The sequence below is a fragment of the Grammomys surdaster genome, unplaced genomic scaffold (genome assembly GCF_004785775.1).
Source record: "Grammomys surdaster isolate TR1022 unplaced genomic scaffold, NIH_TR_1.0 213, whole genome shotgun sequence".
Lineage (NCBI taxonomy): Eukaryota > Metazoa > Chordata > Mammalia > Rodentia > Muridae > Grammomys > Grammomys surdaster.
Genome location: NW_021604658.1, coordinates 2,921,826 through 2,939,237, shown reverse-complemented (window position 1 = coordinate 2,939,237; position 17,412 = coordinate 2,921,826). Strand labels below are relative to the sequence as shown.

Genomic DNA, 17,412 nt, shown 5'->3' with positions numbered 1-17,412 from the left:
TTAAAATGTTGGAAAATTTGCTTGTTTCCTTACTGAACTAAAAACAAACAAACAAACAAACAAACAAACATAAATTTTGTTTGCCCTTTTAGACCAACTGAAGAAGAAGCAGAGCAGCTGCTGCAGCTAATGACAAGCCGGCCTCCTGCCACACCGGCTGGGGTTCGCTTTGTTTCTCTCTCCTTCTGTATGCTGCTGGCCTTCTCCACACTTGTCAGGTACTGTGCTATACAAATCACTCTGCCTTCTCAATGTGCTCTTACCTACTTCTCTAAATGTTTATAGGGGACGAGCATGTAGTGTAGGTAGCATGTTCACCTAGCATGAGCGTTGCTACCAGAATGGGTATATAGCATGTTATTAAAAGTTTATCACAGAAACTGGCCAGTAAAAGGGTATCAATGTCTACTGAATGATAGCTATTTTATTAGTCTTTGTCAAAGTTTCTTCTGAACATTGTTAAAAGCTAGTAATTCTTTCTCTACTTTTTTCCTTCCTTGGAGGTAATATCTTTTAGTTTTCGAGTTGTTTTGGGTTTTACTAGTACTTTTAAAAACTTTAAAAATTTTTCTTACTTGTTTATTTCTTACTTGTTTATTTTTTATTATTTGTTTAGTTAGCATATTATTTGATGTGTGTGCATGAGTGTGTATATGTATATGTGTGTACATGCATGCGTGTGTGCTATGATGCATGTGTAGAGATCAAAGAACAACTTGCAGGATTCATTTCTTCTATCATGTGGGCTTCAAGGATTGAACTCTGCGTGTCAGGTTTGGCTTCAATTTTGTTTTAAATTTTCTTGGTGTTCTGTGTAGTAATAATTCAACTCCAAACTGCAAAACTAAATCTTACTGGTTGTGGTGGTGCATGCCTCTAATATCAACCCACAGGAGACCAAGGCAAGAGGATGGCCATGTGTTTGAGGCTAGCCTAGACCTTGTCTCAAAATACTGAGAAAACCACTGACACACAAAACCCAACAACAAAAAAACAAGATGCAGCTAAATCTCCTCTGGATCTGTTCTGACTCATTAGACAGTTATTGGTTTAATCTTTTTCAGAAATCTTGCCCAGAGCAGTGTTGTCTGCTCCAGTCTTGGCTGGGTCCCTCTGTACCTGCTGTTCTACAGCTGTACACAGGAATAGTTTTTCATTTTGTGTCTTTAAAAAGCAGTCATGTGGGAGGTAATTCTTCAGAGCAGGGGTGGATTTCTGAAAATGCCTTCATTCTGACATCTGATGGTTTGATGGCATGTAGAATTCTAAGCAGGAAAGGATTTCTTCTGAGGATTTTGAAAGTGTGTGTCTGTTCTGTTGTCTTCTAACTCTCTGCTTTGTTGTCAGTGTCTAAAGTCATTCCAATTCCTTATCCCTTTGTGTGGCCTCTTCTGTCACTGTACAAACATGTAGGCTTGGCTCTTTCTCACATGGTTTCGAAAAGTTGTAGATAATATTTGGTCTCTTTTTGTTGTTTTGTTTGTTTATGTGAGACAGTCTTTCTGGCTGGCCTGGAATGCATTGCAGTACTCCTGCTGCAGCCCTCCAATGCTGGGATTACACAGCTTATCATATCCTGCCTGAGTCCATATTGATCTATATCATTGGAGGCAACTAGAAACCAACGCTTCAGTTGTAGGAAATGTCCTTGCACTGCTGTGTTGCTAGTGTCTTCCCTTGGGGTCTCCTTGTCTCAGTCCTCCTGTGTGAATCTTTCAGAGACAGTGGTTGGATTTTTTTATCTCATACTTTTCTCTATGCTTTGCTCCTTATTTTTGAAAACTGCCACAAAACATACCAGAAAATGTACTTGTACACTTTGGTGTAGCTCAGTGTTATTAGCATTTTAGCAGTTATTTCGCCGTGGCCACAATTTGTTACAGGAGTTTTCATGGCCCCAAACAGACACTGCCTGCCTCTCAGGCTCCCTCTTCACTGCAGGCTTAGGTCCTAAGAGCTCTCTTTTTGTTCTTTTAGTCCTTTCTTTATATAATTTTACTGTTGTTGTTTTTTAATTTTTGTAGGTAATCTTGCTGGAACTTACTGTATTGTTAAGATTGTCCTTCAACTCCTAGTTTTCCTGCTTCCACCTCCCAAGTTTTAGGATTGTTTGTTTGTTGACTGATTCCTGATACTAAACTTTCTTTGTTTTAGTAGCCTTTGCTTCATTGAAGGCTACTGATTTTCTCTAAAGCCTTTTGTTAAGGAGTTTTTATTGCATTTATTTATTTTGTGTGGGCATGTATGTACCATGCATGTGTGTAGAGTTCTGGGAATAACTTGTGGGAGTCAGTTCTTCCTTAGTATGGGTCCCAGGGATCAAACTCAGGTGCTTTTTTACCTTCTAAGTCTTTACACCAACCTAGAAATTTCTTTTAATGAAATTTTAGTGCTGTTCAGGAAAGTATAATGCTAGTAAAATTAGATATGCGTAGTGACAGCTGTATACTTCAGGGTTTTCCTCCAGGCCCTTTGTAGCCAGTAGCTCTAGTCCTCATTACACTGAGGTGCTGTGAGTGTTTGGTAGGAGGACTATAGTTCAGAAGGATAAACTTAGGTTCTAGATCACACCGTCAGTGACTGTAGAGGCCAGATTCCCACTGGGTCTGGCAGGCCTCTAGGCGCCCTCCCATATAGCACTGTCTTGCCTTAGTGGAATGATTGAAGGATAATTGAGCACAGTATTATGTATAAGTATAAATGGTTATTTAGATTTTCTTAGCTTGGAGTAGTGAGAAAAGCACACTGTTCAGTTGTTTTCTGCTTTACCTGCAGTGAAGTGGAAGAGAGTCATGACATTTTTGCATGAGTAAACGTCAGAGTGCCTTTTAGTTTTAAATACAGTGATTGTTCTAACGAAGTTATTACTGCTGTTGGGTCAGTGAGATGACTTAGTGGGTAAAGACACTGGCTGCCAAACCTGATAACCTGAGTGGGACCCCCTGGACTTACATGGTGAAGGAGAGGACTGATGCCTGCAAGTTGTCTTCTGACCCCTACAGACACCGTGCTCACAAAATAAATAAATAAATAAATAAATAAATAAATAAATAAGTAGGTAGATAGACAGATAAATAGATAAATGGAAAAAACTTACAAATAGTACTGTTATATTTTTATAACCATTTTAAGTATGGTAAGCTCATATTCTTTGTTTTTGTGATTAGTAATCATTTCTGTCTAAAATTTAAAATTCTTCCCAAAATATTTCCATAAATTAAATTTGAATTAAAAGATGCATTAATTTGTTAGATTATAGACCTTGGCTTCTGACTTTTTGATGCTTAAGGAGTTTTTTTGTTTGTTTGTTTGTTTGTTTGTTTTTGTTCTTTTGAGACAGGGTCTTACCATGTAGACCAGGCTGGTCTTGAATTCACAGAGATATGTCCTCCTCTGTCTCCCAAGAGCTGGGATTAAAAGTTGAACCACCAAATTTGATGCTTACATTTTAACATTAGATTTTTAAAAACGTTTTCCTATAGAAAGTAACTGGTTAGTTCTTAATATAGTTCTTTTAACATTTTAATCCCAGAAACCTTTGTTTTTCCAAGGAGTAAGAGAGAATGTCACGCTCTCCAATTTACAATATATAGTTACTAAAAATTGAGGAAGTTTTGACAGCAAGGTGATGAAGCCAGAGCCTCCATCTTTGAGTTCTCATCTCATTTATAATTAATGGTCCAAGTCAGCAAACCATTAATTTGAATTGGTATTTCAAAATAGAGAAGAAAAAAAAACTATGAAAAGTAATTTCAGGGCTGAAGAGATGGAATAACACTTTATGCTCTTGCAGGGGACCTGGGTTCAGTTCCCAGCACCCACACTGTCTCAGAACCCTCTGAAATTTCTAGTTCCGGGGGATCTGACGGCACCAGGCATGTACATGGTACAAACAGGCAGAATCCTTATACACAGAAGATAAGAATAAATAAATAAATAAATAAATAAAATAAGGAAAAGATTCTTTCAGGTTATTTTCTTCATTGCTCTCTGGCTTATGTGGTGACATGGTGTTTTCTGCAGCACACCAGAGCAGGAACAACTGATGGTTGTGTGGCTTAGCTGGATGATCAAAGAAGAAGCTTACTTTGAGAGGTAAGGCAAGCAGCCATTTGTTTCTCTTAGTTGAGAAAGCGTTTCTTATTTACTCCCTCCTTGAAATTCATAGTTTTTCTTCTGTTTTAACAGTACATCAGGTGTCTCTGCTTCTTTTGGGGAAATGTTGTTACTGGTGGCCATGTATTTCCATAGCAACCAGCTTAGTGCTATCATTGACTTAGTCTGCTCCACTTTGGGGATGAAGGTAATTGTTAATTATCTTTTTTTCTGAAAGAAAGTGTGTCTAAGCTAGTATATATATATATATATATATATATATATATAATAGCATACACAAACATCACTAGTATATCTATAATCTGTTATAGTATAAAATAAATACATTGTGTTCATTAAAGTAGTTTTAGTTGTTTGCTAGTTTGAAATTTTATTTAGGAATTCCTAGAAAAATAGAAATTATATTTATACAAATTTTGTGTATGTATGTGTGTCTGTATGGGCTTGTGTACATGTGTGTAGTTACCCAAGGAAGACAGAAGAGGGAGTGGGAGCCTCAGGTGTCAGAGTAACCTGACATGGATGTTAGGAACCAAATTAGTGTCCTCAGCAGGAGCAGTCCACTGCCCAGCCATTTCTCCAGTCTTCTTTTTTGTTGTTGAGACAGTCTGGCCTGGAACCCATGCTGGTCTCAATGGTTTTTTTTTTTTTGTTGTTGTTGTTGTTTTAATCTCCTATGTAGATTTTCTAATTTATTCTAAAGCTTAGATGAATAAACTCATATAAATGTAAACACAGGCAGTCACACATCTGTATCCTCGTATACTTCTCAGTCTCTTTAAGGTAAAACTGTCGCAAACAGTTACTGAGTAAATGCAAGTCTGCCAAGTGTTTATGAATACTATCAGATTATCTGTCACAGAGATATTTTGAGTTTCACTGTTCACATTAGTGCCTCAGAGCCCTTGGTTTCCTAAAGTCTTACCATGCCTAGACAGCCCCATTCTTTGTAACTTTGGTTTTTTAATTTATTTCTATATTTATTTATCGAGACAAGGTCTCCCTATATAACCCTGGCTATCCTAGAACTTGATATGTAGACCAGGCTGACCTCAAACCATAGAGATCTGTCTGCCTCTGCTTCCTGAGAGCTGAGATTAACGGCGTGTACCACCATGCCTGGCCTGCAAATTTGATTGGTGAAGAACAGACCCTCTTTTTTATGTTTTATTGATTATTAGTAAAACGAGTTCTTCTGTCCTTTTGTTTGTTTGTTTTTGTTTTGTTTCTTTTAGACAAGGTCTTGCTTTGTAGCTTAGAGTGACTCAAACTTTTATGTGATTTCACTGCCTTTTCACAGCAGTGCTGGGTTATAAATGTCAGTCATCACACTCAGCTTACCAAATTTTATTCTAGTTTATTTGTGGCTTTATGCTTCGCATTGAAATCTTTTTTCCTCAATACTAAAGAACAAACATAGGGCTTCACTTACACTAGGCAAGCACCCTTCCAATGAGCTGTATATACTTCAGGTCTCCATTGACCTTAAGGTAGTCCATTTGAAGTACAGGTTGGTGTGTAGTGTTATGTGTATAACAGTGTGTGTGTGTGTAAATATATGAAATAGGTATTTTTTTTGGTCTCCATTTGTTGGATAAACCTTTCTACTCACTAACTTAAGATGCCAATAGTTAGTACAATTTATTAAGTAATTTTAAAGTATGTTTTATCTTTATTTTTGACAAGAGGTCTCACTATATTGCCCAGGTTGCTCCTGATCTCCTGGGTTCTAGTGACCCACAAGTCTCAGCCTCCCAAGTGCCTGAGACTACAGGCATGCACATGTGTGCACTGCTTTTACTAAGTTTTATGTTGGTTCTGCTTCTGTGTCTTTTAATGTCGAGCTTGAGAGGTCATTTATGAGAGAAAAATTTAACTTTTCACCATTAATATTGTGCATCATACCATTTTGGAAAATAAATTCATGAGAGTAAATGTACTTCATACAGCTTTACATGCTACTGGAATTCTTTTAACCATTTTAGATTGTGATTAAGCCAAGCTCCTTGAGCAGGATGAAGACCATCTTCACACAGGAAATCTTTACAGAGCAGGTACTTACTTCTGTCTTTAGCTCCTCACTGAAGTACTTAAAAGAATAAAGTAGTGTTTTTTCATCACTTTCAATTTGTAATGATAATTTATTTCATCTTTAAACTATCTGTGAATAATTCATTTACCTCATTACAAAACAGTATATTTTGAGTTTATAGATTCTTGAAAACTTTGAGTGGGTACTTAAGAATATGGTTGTAGATACTGGTAATGTACTCATATGAGTTAATCATTTGGATTACTCTTGAGAAAACAGAGCCCTAGTTAATTTAAGTCTTTTTTTATTGGTTATTTTATTTACTTACATTTGAAATATTATCCCCCTTCCCAGTTTTTCCTCCACAACCCCCTATCTCCTCTCCCTGCCTCTATGTGGGTGCTCCTCCACCCATCCACCCACTCCCGCCTCAGCGCCCTAGCATTCTTCTACACTGGGTCATCAAACCTCCACAGGATCAAGGGGCTCCCCTCCCATTGATGCCAGATAAGGCAATCCTCTGCTACATATGTAGCTAGAGCCATGAGTCCCCCCATGTGTACTCTTTGGTTGGTGATTTAGTTTCTGGGAGCTTTGGGGGGGTCTAGAAGGTTGACATTGTTGTTCTTCCTATGAGGTTGCGAACCTCTTCAGCTCCTACAGTCCTTGCCCTATCTCCTTCATTGGGGTCCTCACGCTCAATCCGATGGTTGGCTTTGTGCATCTGCCTCTATTTGTCAGGCTCTGGCAAAGCCTCTTAAGGGACAGTTATACCAGGCTCCTGTCCTAAGCACTTCTTGGCATCAGCAATAGTGTCTAGGTTTGGTGTCTGCAGATGGGATGGATCCCCAGGTTGGCACTCTCTGGATGGCCTTTCCTTCAGTCTCTGCTCTACTCTTTGTTCCTACATTTCCTTTAGACAGGAGCAATTCTGGATTAATATTTTTGAGATGGGTGGGTGGCCCCATCTCTCAACCTAGTTAAGTCTTTAGGTTGTAAAGTATTTGCAGTTACATTACAAACTAGCTTCTGGTTCCTTATTCTTTTGTTTACCCTTATTTGGCTTCAGTACCATTGTCTCTGGGTAAATCCAAGAATATTTTTCTTTTTAGTAAAGTGATCCTGAAAATAAAAATTAAATTAATTCTGAAATTCATTTGCCAGTTTCTATTATATATGTACATATAATATGATATATATGTGTGTGTGTGTGTATATATATATATATACACATAATACATATATATATATATATATACATATATATATATATATAATATTTTTTTATTTTCCCCTGAGACAAGGGCTCATTCTATATCTCTGGCTGGACTGAAACTTAATATATAGGCAAATCTGCAAATTCTCTACTCTTTGCAGTCCTGTCTCAGCCTCTTGAGTGCTGGCCTAGCTCATATAACTACTAGAAAAAAATTTAGACCCACAGCCACCTTTTCAAGACAAGTAAGATTGTGATCTTTTATTTTATACATGTAAAAGTAGATTTGAAAGGTAGAGAGACTTATCTAGAGCCAATTAGTTCAAATAATATATATTTTTTAGCACTTCTCATGTGTGTTTATTTACTTATTTTTATTGTAGTGTTTTTGTTGGTGGTGGTGGAAATTGAAGCATAGGCCTCTGTATGCTACACTACTGCTGTACCACCGAGCTACACCTCGAGCCTTTTATGTGTGTATGTGTAAAAATAAACAGAAAATTAGAGAGCTTTACCAGTTCCTAGATATATACTTCTTTTTTTTCTTTTTTCTTTCTTTTTTCTTTTTTAACTGTACTGGAGATCGAACTCAGGATTTGCACATGCTAGACAAGCACCTTAACTCTGAGTTGTATTCCTAGCCTTAGTGGGTCAAGTCTCACTAAGCTGTTCAAGATGGCTTTGAACTTATGAAACTCATGCTTCGTCCTTTCTTGTAGCTGAGACTACAGATGAATGTTACCACACCTAATTTACTTGTCACTTAGACATCGTAAGAATGTTTAGGCACAAGTCTGCAACCCTAACACTCCAGACAAAGAGATAGAAGGAGCAGGAGTTCAGGGTCAGCCTTAGCAATATCAAGTTTAAGGCCAGCCTGATCCACATGAGAACTTGTCTTCAAACAAAACAAAACAAAACAAAACAAAACAAAACAATGAAAACTTGTATCAGTTGATTCTCATTTTTCCTCCTCATGGACTATGTTTAGGTGTTGATGGTCTATTTACATTGGTAGTTTATATAATATACCTTTTTTCAAGCTAATTTTGCATTTGTTATGTGTTTTAATGCTATTTTTCCATTTCAGGTTGTCACAGCCCATGCAGTTCGAGTTCCTGTCACCAGCAACCTGAGTGCCAACATTACTGGGTTTTTGCCCATTCATTGTATTTACCAACTTCTCAGGAGTCGATCGTTTACCAAGCACAAAGTGTCTATAAAAGTATGACTTCACATTTAGATTTTAAGCTCTAACTCAGTTTTCTCTCACTAGTTCTTGGTTTGTTTACTGTAGTTCTTTCCTCTGGTTTTTATATATATGAATGCTAGCATCCACATGGCAGCTCACAACTGTGTGTAACTCCCAGATCTGACACCCTCACACAGACATACATGCAGGCAAAACACCAATGAACATTAAAACAAACAAACACACAAACAAAACAACAAAAAAACCCAACTTCAAATTTTTAAAACAATATTATAGTGTTTTTTTTGTTTTTTGTTTTTTTTTTTTTTACAAAATGTATAATTATGTTTCCACTTAAATTCTCAGGTAACATGTTTTTACATTTTTGTTTGATACAAAATGTATCGATTGAATCCAAGCTGGTCTTGAACTTGATTTGTAGCTGAGGTTCATCTTGAATTATTGGTCCTCTGCTTTCCCCTCCTAAATGCTAGGGTAATAGGTGTGCACCAATATGGCTGGCCCATTTTCTAAATTTTACTTTTGTTCACCAGCTCTACTGTTGCTGTTTGCAAATTTGTCACCAACATAGCCAGTGCCTAACTTATGTTTTCAGTTTTTTATATTTGGTTATATCAAAGAGTTAAAAGGTCTCCTAATGAGAAGTCTGAACTACAAAGAGGTAAATAAATGTTTTTTTGAACCTTTTGTGAAAGCCTTTTTTACTTAAAACGAGCAATGAGCAGTTTATATGTGGCATATCTTTTCAGGTGCTCTTGCTTTGACAATTTAGTGACATTATTAATTTTTAGCTACGTTGCATCTTTTGCTACTTTTTGTGCTCTCATTGAGTAACACAGCTATGGATTCAGAGTCCAGATGCACACCTCAAGTTTACATGTCTCCTCACCAGTAGGTAAGTGGAAGTCCCATAGTAGTTCTTTTCTAGTCCTCTTTCTTAATCAAAGTATTTCTCTGAAGAAATAGCCCCTGCTACAGTCCCCTCTGCTGGGAAGTTTCCCATGACACATACAGAGCTCTAAGTAGGGTCAGAGAGGGGAATATTCAAAAACATTAAACCCAAGGCCAGGCTGCTCACCATCTTAGGTGTATCTTTCAGTAGACAGTGTTCTCGGTTAAATTATAGACAAATTAGGAAAAGATGTAATCTATATTAGCTCCCAAAACTAATGGTGAGTACACTGATCTGAGAAACATGGAAAGCTACATGTGTTAAAGCTATACATGGTAAAGATAAATGTGCTCTACAGTGTTGATCTTTTTTTGTTTTTTTGTTTTTTAAATTACCTTGATTTAATGTTTTTCTTGTAGGACTGGATTTACAGACAGCTGTGTGAGACTTCCACTCCACTCCACCCTCAACTACTTCCTCTGATTGATGTGTATATAAATTCTATACTTACTCCTGCATCTAAATCTAACCCTGAAGCCACAAATCAGCCAGTCACTGAGCAGGAGATACTCAACATTTTCCAGGAAGTTATTGGGGTAAATAAAATAATGGTTCTTTTATATCTGTTACATCTCTGGCTTGGTCCATCTTTTTTTCCTTAGAAGTCTTATAGGTAACTCTGATTTCAAAATAAGATTAATATGTGGGCATGTACATTTGCACATATGCAAACATGAATGAGGTTAAATTTTGTTAGCTTACTAATAAAAATTATATAATTTGTCAAACATTACTTTTTGAATAATTATATCTATTATATATCATATATATTTATATATTATATAGAATTTATATAGTTATATATGATTTATATATAATTTATATCAATATCTATATATGAATTTATATAATTATAATTTATAAATTTATATATAATTAAATTATATACAATCTATATAATTTATAGATAATATACTATATAACTTATATATTATATATTTATAAATATATAATTTAATTATATAATATTTGTATATAATATAATTTATATAAGATTTATAAATTTATATATAATATAATTTATATACAATATTCATGTATTATATCATAATATATTTAATATATAATATATTTAGATATAATATAATATATGTATATATTATATTATGTATAATATATAAACGTCATGATAAAATTATTATATATATATTTCTAAGTACATCGTTTTTGAGACAGTGTCTCACTTTGTAGCCTGGGTAGTCTCAAACTCATCATCTTGCTGACTCAGCTTCCTGAATACTGCAATAACAGGGTTGCCTCACCGTGTGCAGCACAGGGAGTTGTTTTGAAACCTCCTGTTAAAGTTTAATGGGTACCTTGAAGATACGTGTTTGCTAAAGGACTGTAGGATATTTCAACACATCCAACATGGTGTTGTTTAGCTTCCTGGAAATTCAAAATATGCCTGGATTCAATTATGGAAAGTTTGAGGAAAATATTTTTTCTTATTTTGTTTGAAAAAAGTTGCAGTTTGCACAGACAGTTTAATATATAGGATTTTTTAAATGAATTGTTATCTTCATAGTAATTTCAGATAGAACTTTGATTCCTGCAAGTCTTTCAGAAGCAGCCTGGTGAGAGTACTATTGAGAAGTAGTTGCTGAAGTCTGGCAACATTTTTCCTGTCAACCTAAGAGTTGAGGAAAGGATGCTTACTTTTGTCTGTCATGCCCTTCAAGGTTCAGGGAAACATGAAGTTGTTTCAGCCTTATGTGAGCCCACAATCCTTCTCTCAGTCTAGCTGTGCTTGATGCAGCAGCACTGGACAATCTGGTTAATGCTCTTGTTGTTAAATGTTTTAACAGTTTTTGTATCCCCTCAGGGTGACAGCATCCGCCTTAACCAGCGCTTCAGTATCACAGCGCAGCTTCTGGTGCTTTATTATATCCTGTCTTACGAGGAAGCTCTCCTGGCAAACACAAAGACATTAGGTAAGTTGCACAGAGCTGAGCCTCTCCAGTAGCTTCTTGATCGTGGGTCAGAATCTATCCATGGAAATCCAATGAATAGGCAGTAGTGAGATGCTAGGGACTTTTTTAGGCTAGATTTCAAATAATTCGTGTTGTATCATGGGACTAAGATCCTTTTAGTGTTTATTTTAGTGAATCAAATTTGCGAGAGAGGAAAGTTAACTTAGAGGCTTTGGACAGTGGCATAGGGCCTAACGGTTAGTTGAGATGAAGAACCTAGAAGACCTCAGTTAGATCTGTGGGAGATCTGCTGTTCCATTTTGGATATGTAGACATTTGTTCTTTGAAGTGAAAACAGTGAGAAGGCAGCTGTGTATCTAGTAATATCTGGATTGAATGTTTTTTTGCATATATGTGGTGTGGTATTTAAAATTATGACATTAGATAGGTTCTCAGCAGTGGAGTGTAGAGGAAATCCAGGAGATAGGGATTCTCGATGCTGAAGGAGGTTTCAAAGAGGACTGGGTGAGGTCTGCTGTCTGAGGTCTGTTCAGTGATCCTGTATGAGGAGGTAACATGAGGACTAGGCTTCAGCCAAGGCTGCACAGAGCATGTGGAGGTCAGTTTGCTGTAGAACTGTAGGGTGAAGACCAAATGTAATGAATTCAGAAGGAGGCTGGGGGACCCTGTGCTGTAGATCATGAGAAGAGACTGTGTGTTGGGGAGTTGCCAAGGGAGAGAGAAGTGATGTGGTAACTGGGGTGAGTAAGGTCAGGAAGCGACTTTATAACTACCTGTGTGTGTGAGTGAGTGAGTGCCTGTGTATATAAGTACACCACATGTACGGTGCCCACTGGTCTTCTGGAACTAAGAGCACAGGCGATTGTGAGTCACCAGTGTGGGTGCTAGTACTCTCAACCACCTACTCATCTCTAGCCCTGACGTTTTAAGATGAAAAGGAGATGTGTTATTCTGTTGCTGTTGAAAGGAGTGTCCTGCAGAGAGAGGCTGTTGAAGCCAGTCAGTCTCTGCAGTTACATCCTCAATGAATGGGAAGAGATGAGTGAGAAGACATTTTCCTGGCAGAACTTTCCCTGGTTAGGGTTTTTTTTTCTGGTCTAGTTTTTGTTTTCTCAGGGTGTAAAGAATTTTATGACAGTGTTCAGAGTTTTTTGACTGTAGCCAAAGATTATTTGCCTCGAATATATTCTTACCTGTGATATTGTGTTGTAATCTCAGCACTTCACATTTGGTTTAATTCTTATAAGAAACATTAGCAGCCACCTGCTGGATTCTGAGGTAAAATCAAGTATTGGAATGTTATAGATGTTAAAATACATGGGTGTGTGTTTATTGTTTATTTAAAAAGCCTTATACATATGTGTATATTAATATGCATGGATATGTATATTGATTCTAGTTAAATGCTCATTTAAAAATATTTTAAAGATAAAAATTGTACATATTTATAGGCTATCATTGATTTAAGTATCTATCTCAAAGAAGATGCATAGTAAATACAGAATAAGTTCCTGGGTACTTACTACTTAGTTAAATCATGAATATTCCTTATATATTTCAAATATTTGTACTTAAAACACTGTGCTATTAGCTGGGCATAGTGCTGCACACTTGTATCAAAATGATCTCAAACAAACTGCTTTCTTAGTATAAAAAATTTCAGATGTACAATTTTTATTTGTTTCCTGATTTTGAGGCAGAGTCTCTTGTAGAGGCTGGTCTTGAACCCTCTGTCCAGCTGAAGTTTGCCTGGACTCCTGATCCTCTTGCCTCTACCTTGCAAGTGAGTGCTTGAAATACAGATGTGAGCTTCCATGCCTGGCCACAGTCTCACTCCTCGGTAGCTAAAAGTACTAGAGGGTGCTTAACTCACCCTTTAGCTTCATGTCACCTAAAAGAAATCCTCACCGGTATCTACTCTGTCTTGTTATATGTAAAATGTCCATTTTGGTCACCAACAGAACAAGATTCATTGTTTCATTGTCTGGTACTTGGTAAACTGGTGCTCAGGTACCACCATGCCCACCCAGCAAGGCAATTTCAAGTAGCTAGGATTACAGTTGTGTGACACCATGCCTGGTGTTTGTTATTTATTTATTTATTTATTTATTTATTTATTTATTTCTTCTTAAAATTGTTGAATGATTTATTTTTATTTTATGTACATTGATGTTTTACCTGCATATGTGTCTGTGTGAGGGTGTCAGAGCCCCTGGAACTAGAGTGAGAGACAGTTGTGAGCTGCCATATGGGCGCTAGTAATTGAACCCCAGTTCTCTGGTAGAACAGCCAGTGCTATTGATAGCTGAACCGTTTCTCCAGCTCCTTTTTCTCACCCCCTGGTGTTCTATAGTTTGCATTAGGATCATTAAGCTCTGAGTCTGTGTTCATGACTTCTTCAGGTTTCCTAAATGGATGTAGAAAAATCTCCACTGAGTTCTTTCAGTGAATTCCTCTTTGCACTAAAACCTACAGTGATTTTGTTCCAATTCAGGGCATTTTCTAGGTCTTGCCTTTGTTTTTCCTTTGTAGTCACTATTTTGGTAGTTAATTTTTATCTGTTATACTTTCATATATCAAGTGAATTAAAAGTACTTTCACAGTGTCTTTATTCTCATTTGTTTTGAAAGCTAAGATTTGTTTCTGATACTCTTTTACTTTACAATTTTTGTCTTTTATTGACAGCTTCCATGCAAAGGAAACCCAAATCATATTCTTCTTCTCTAATGGACCAGATTCCTATCAAGTTTCTTATTCGGCAGGCTCAAGGACTGCAGCAGGAGTTGGGAGGTATTTGTGTTTTTTATTTGTCTTTGCTAAATTTTATTGATATGAAATATGTTACTGTTTATGCTATACTTTGTAGTAAGTATTCATTTTTATAAATGTAAACAATCGAAGCCTCAAAATTCTTTTTGTTGTCTTGCTCAATCTATTACCTCATTACCTACAGATTACCACCCCCTAGGGAACCCCAGTTGTTTTCAGTTTGACATTCATTTTAATTTTAAGCCATTTCTTTTCATATAGGGTGACCCAAATATGATGACTGATATTTGAGTGTTGGGGTGCAGCTTGGTGGTAGAGTGCCTGCCTGGCATGTGTGTTGCCCTAGGTTCATTCCCAGCACCACACACGACACATGGATTCCCACCAGGACATACTTCTAATTCCCTGCATCTTATTAGGAGGTTATTTGGATATAACCCTATTATAAGCTTCAATATGCAGTATTCAAGTTCAAAATGCATTTGTGGTCAGGTATGGTGGCTTAGCCTTTAATCACACAGCACTTGACAGGCTGAGGCAGTCTAGTCTACATAGTAAGTTCCAGGACAGCCAGAGCTACATAGTGAGACCCTTTCATAAACAGAACAAAACAAAACAAAAAGTAAAATTATTTGCCCTCCTCTAAGCCACAGAATACTGAAGCTCAGCAGTGTAGTGCACCTCTGCACAGTGCCTGTTTTCCTTCGAGATTGTATGGCTGGCTCACTAGGAGTTGCCCACTGCTGCTGCCTGGCATAACAGAAGAGTTAGTCTCATTTTGCTAGCCTTGTAATGATTTAGTCTACCATATGTACATCATTTCCATGACACTGTAAAGCTAAGAACTCATCAATCCAACCGTCTAAAGCTGCAAACTGTCTTTGACCTAGATAACAACAATTTGATATGGTTGACATTAATAGAAGCTCACATAATATTTTTAAAAGGTGAATGATATTATACACTTCCTCCTTTTTTTCATGTTTCTTTTTTCATTGAGATTTGCACTCAGGGCCATATGTGAATTAAGCTAGTACTGTACCACTGAGCTATATCTTTAGCCCTCTGCCTCAGCTGAGATATCAGCCCATGTAGATCCACTTTATCATTTGAGACTGTTCCATAATACTTTATGGTATACTAATATATATATATAATAGTTTGGTTGTAAATATTGGTAAATAGACCTGTGGGAGTTTTAGAAACTTGATATTTCTTAATAGCCACTTTTCATGTTTCCAGTGTGGTTTTCCTCTGTCTTTGAAGTAATGATTTTCCTTCTTTCTTTGCTGTGGTTGGTTTGGAAGAGGAACATGAGCCTTCATTGGACATGGTTAGCCAGATGGCTACATTCATTATAGTTTTACATACTCTGTTTCTTAAAAAAAAAAAGGATGCAGTATTTGGCAGCACTGGCCAATTAACATATTTTACTGAAAAGAGTATAATATGTAGATTGGTTTGCACGTCTCTATGTCTGTTGGGAGTAGTTTTAGTTATACTTATGTTTAGAGATTTAAAGTTGAGTAGCACTTTTGATTGTTACAATGCCTTTTTGAATGTAGAAACATCAATTTAAAGCAGTCTTGATGGTCAAGCATGGCGGCACATGAAAATCTTAACACTTGAGAAGCTATTTTTTTTTCTCTCCTGAACTCCTGAAAGATTGCTGTGTTAAACAGCTTTCACAGTGAGAGTCAAACGGTGGGATAAAGTAGAAGAAAGCTGAGAAAAATTTGCTGTAAGGAGTCATTCTTGACATACAGTAAATTAGTTTTCTTGGGGACTTTCATTTAAAATGCTACACAGATATTTTTTTTCTTAAATTAAAAAAAGGATTTTTTTTTTGGCTATTGGTATTGAACTTAGGCCCCCCAACACCTGAGGCAAGTCGTCTGTCATTAATCTCTACCCTCAGTCTTTGTTTTGAGGTAATGTCTCACTAAGTTGTCCAGGCTGGTCCTGAGTTCATTGTGTCGCTGAAGCAAGACCTTGAATTCAGGATTATACGGCCTCAACATTCTGAAAAGCATAGATTCCACCCCAGGCCTGGCTAGAACTTTTTAAAATGTGGTATATACTTGCAGAAATGGACATGGCTAGCCCTGTGGGCCACAGTTGAGCCCTAGCTGGGGCATGGCATCTTCACTATGCATGTACAGCAAGTTTCTTTAGCTCCAGATGCTAGTGGGTGGACCAGTGAGGTGAGAAACACTGTTAGTGCACACTTCTGCTCCTTATGGCTGCTGGCTGCTAAAATACGGTGTGGGGAAGATTCTGTTTTGAGAACTGAGAGTCTAGTTAACTTCCTGTTTTGATTTTTAGGGCTGCATTCAGCTTTACTACGTCTTCTAGCCACTAATTACCCACATTTGTGTATTGTGGATGACTGGATCTGTGAGGAGGAGATCACAGGGACTGATGCACTGTTAAGGCGAATGCTTCTGACTAGTAATGCCAAAACCCACTCTCCGAAACAGCTGCAGGAAGGTACAGTAACTGGTCATCCTCCTTCCCCATACTGCTGTACACAGGGGCTGGGCTGACTGGAATCCTATACTGTAATCAGGTGTCTTGGAGTAAGGATTTTTAACCATCTCTTTGCTATGCTAGAAATTTAGTTGACATGTTGATAGCATTTTTGTATTCTGTGTTATATCACTAAAAAGTTTTAGAAAATTTCCAAAGTGGCTAGAAATAAATAGAGTAGATCAAGGCAGTGTACTTGCTATTAATGGGTTATGTTCTAGATTAGTACAAATACAAATAGTGTGGCAAATACAAATTATTAGTACAAATACAAATAGTGTGGACTACATATTAACATTGCACTAGCTGTATTAAAAAGTTTCGGTTTATGAGCCTTCTGAATACAATTGCACAATCAGTGTAAAGATTGTTGTTGTACAATCTTTACTCATCTTTGCCTTGACAATGTTAGCCTTGGCCAACCTGAATTTTTGTTGTTGTTGCTTTTGAATTCTTTAGCTGTTATTTCTAAGTCTTTTACTCTTTTCCCTTTGGAGCTGTAGACTGAACTCTGGGCCTTTTGTGTGTTCTGGGCCTGTGCTCTGCTACTCAGCTTTACCCCCAGCTCTTGAGGTCATTGTCTTTTTGTTTTCTCTACACAACTGAAGGAATTGTGAACCTATTGTCTTTGACATGTGGATTTTGAACCCATAT

General features: G+C 37.0%; 1 protein-coding gene across 2 annotated transcripts in view; it reads left to right on the top strand.

The window, feature by feature from the left end:
• Ints2 (integrator complex subunit 2) overlaps window positions 1-17,412 on the top strand; it is a 43,090-nt gene that overhangs the window by 14,199 nt on the left and 11,479 nt on the right. For both annotated transcript variants that reach the window (XM_028772366.1, XM_028772367.1), the window contains exons 9-17: window positions 93-218; window positions 4,024-4,095; window positions 4,189-4,303; window positions 6,102-6,170; window positions 8,455-8,589; window positions 9,889-10,065; window positions 11,352-11,460; window positions 14,146-14,250; window positions 16,555-16,719. In XM_028772366.1, coding sequence (XP_028628199.1) covers window positions 93-218; window positions 4,024-4,095; window positions 4,189-4,303; window positions 6,102-6,170; window positions 8,455-8,589; window positions 9,889-10,065; window positions 11,352-11,460; window positions 14,146-14,250; window positions 16,555-16,719 — 1,073 coding nt within the window. The remainder of the gene's footprint in view (window positions 1-92; window positions 219-4,023; window positions 4,096-4,188; window positions 4,304-6,101; window positions 6,171-8,454; window positions 8,590-9,888; window positions 10,066-11,351; window positions 11,461-14,145; window positions 14,251-16,554; window positions 16,720-17,412) is intronic.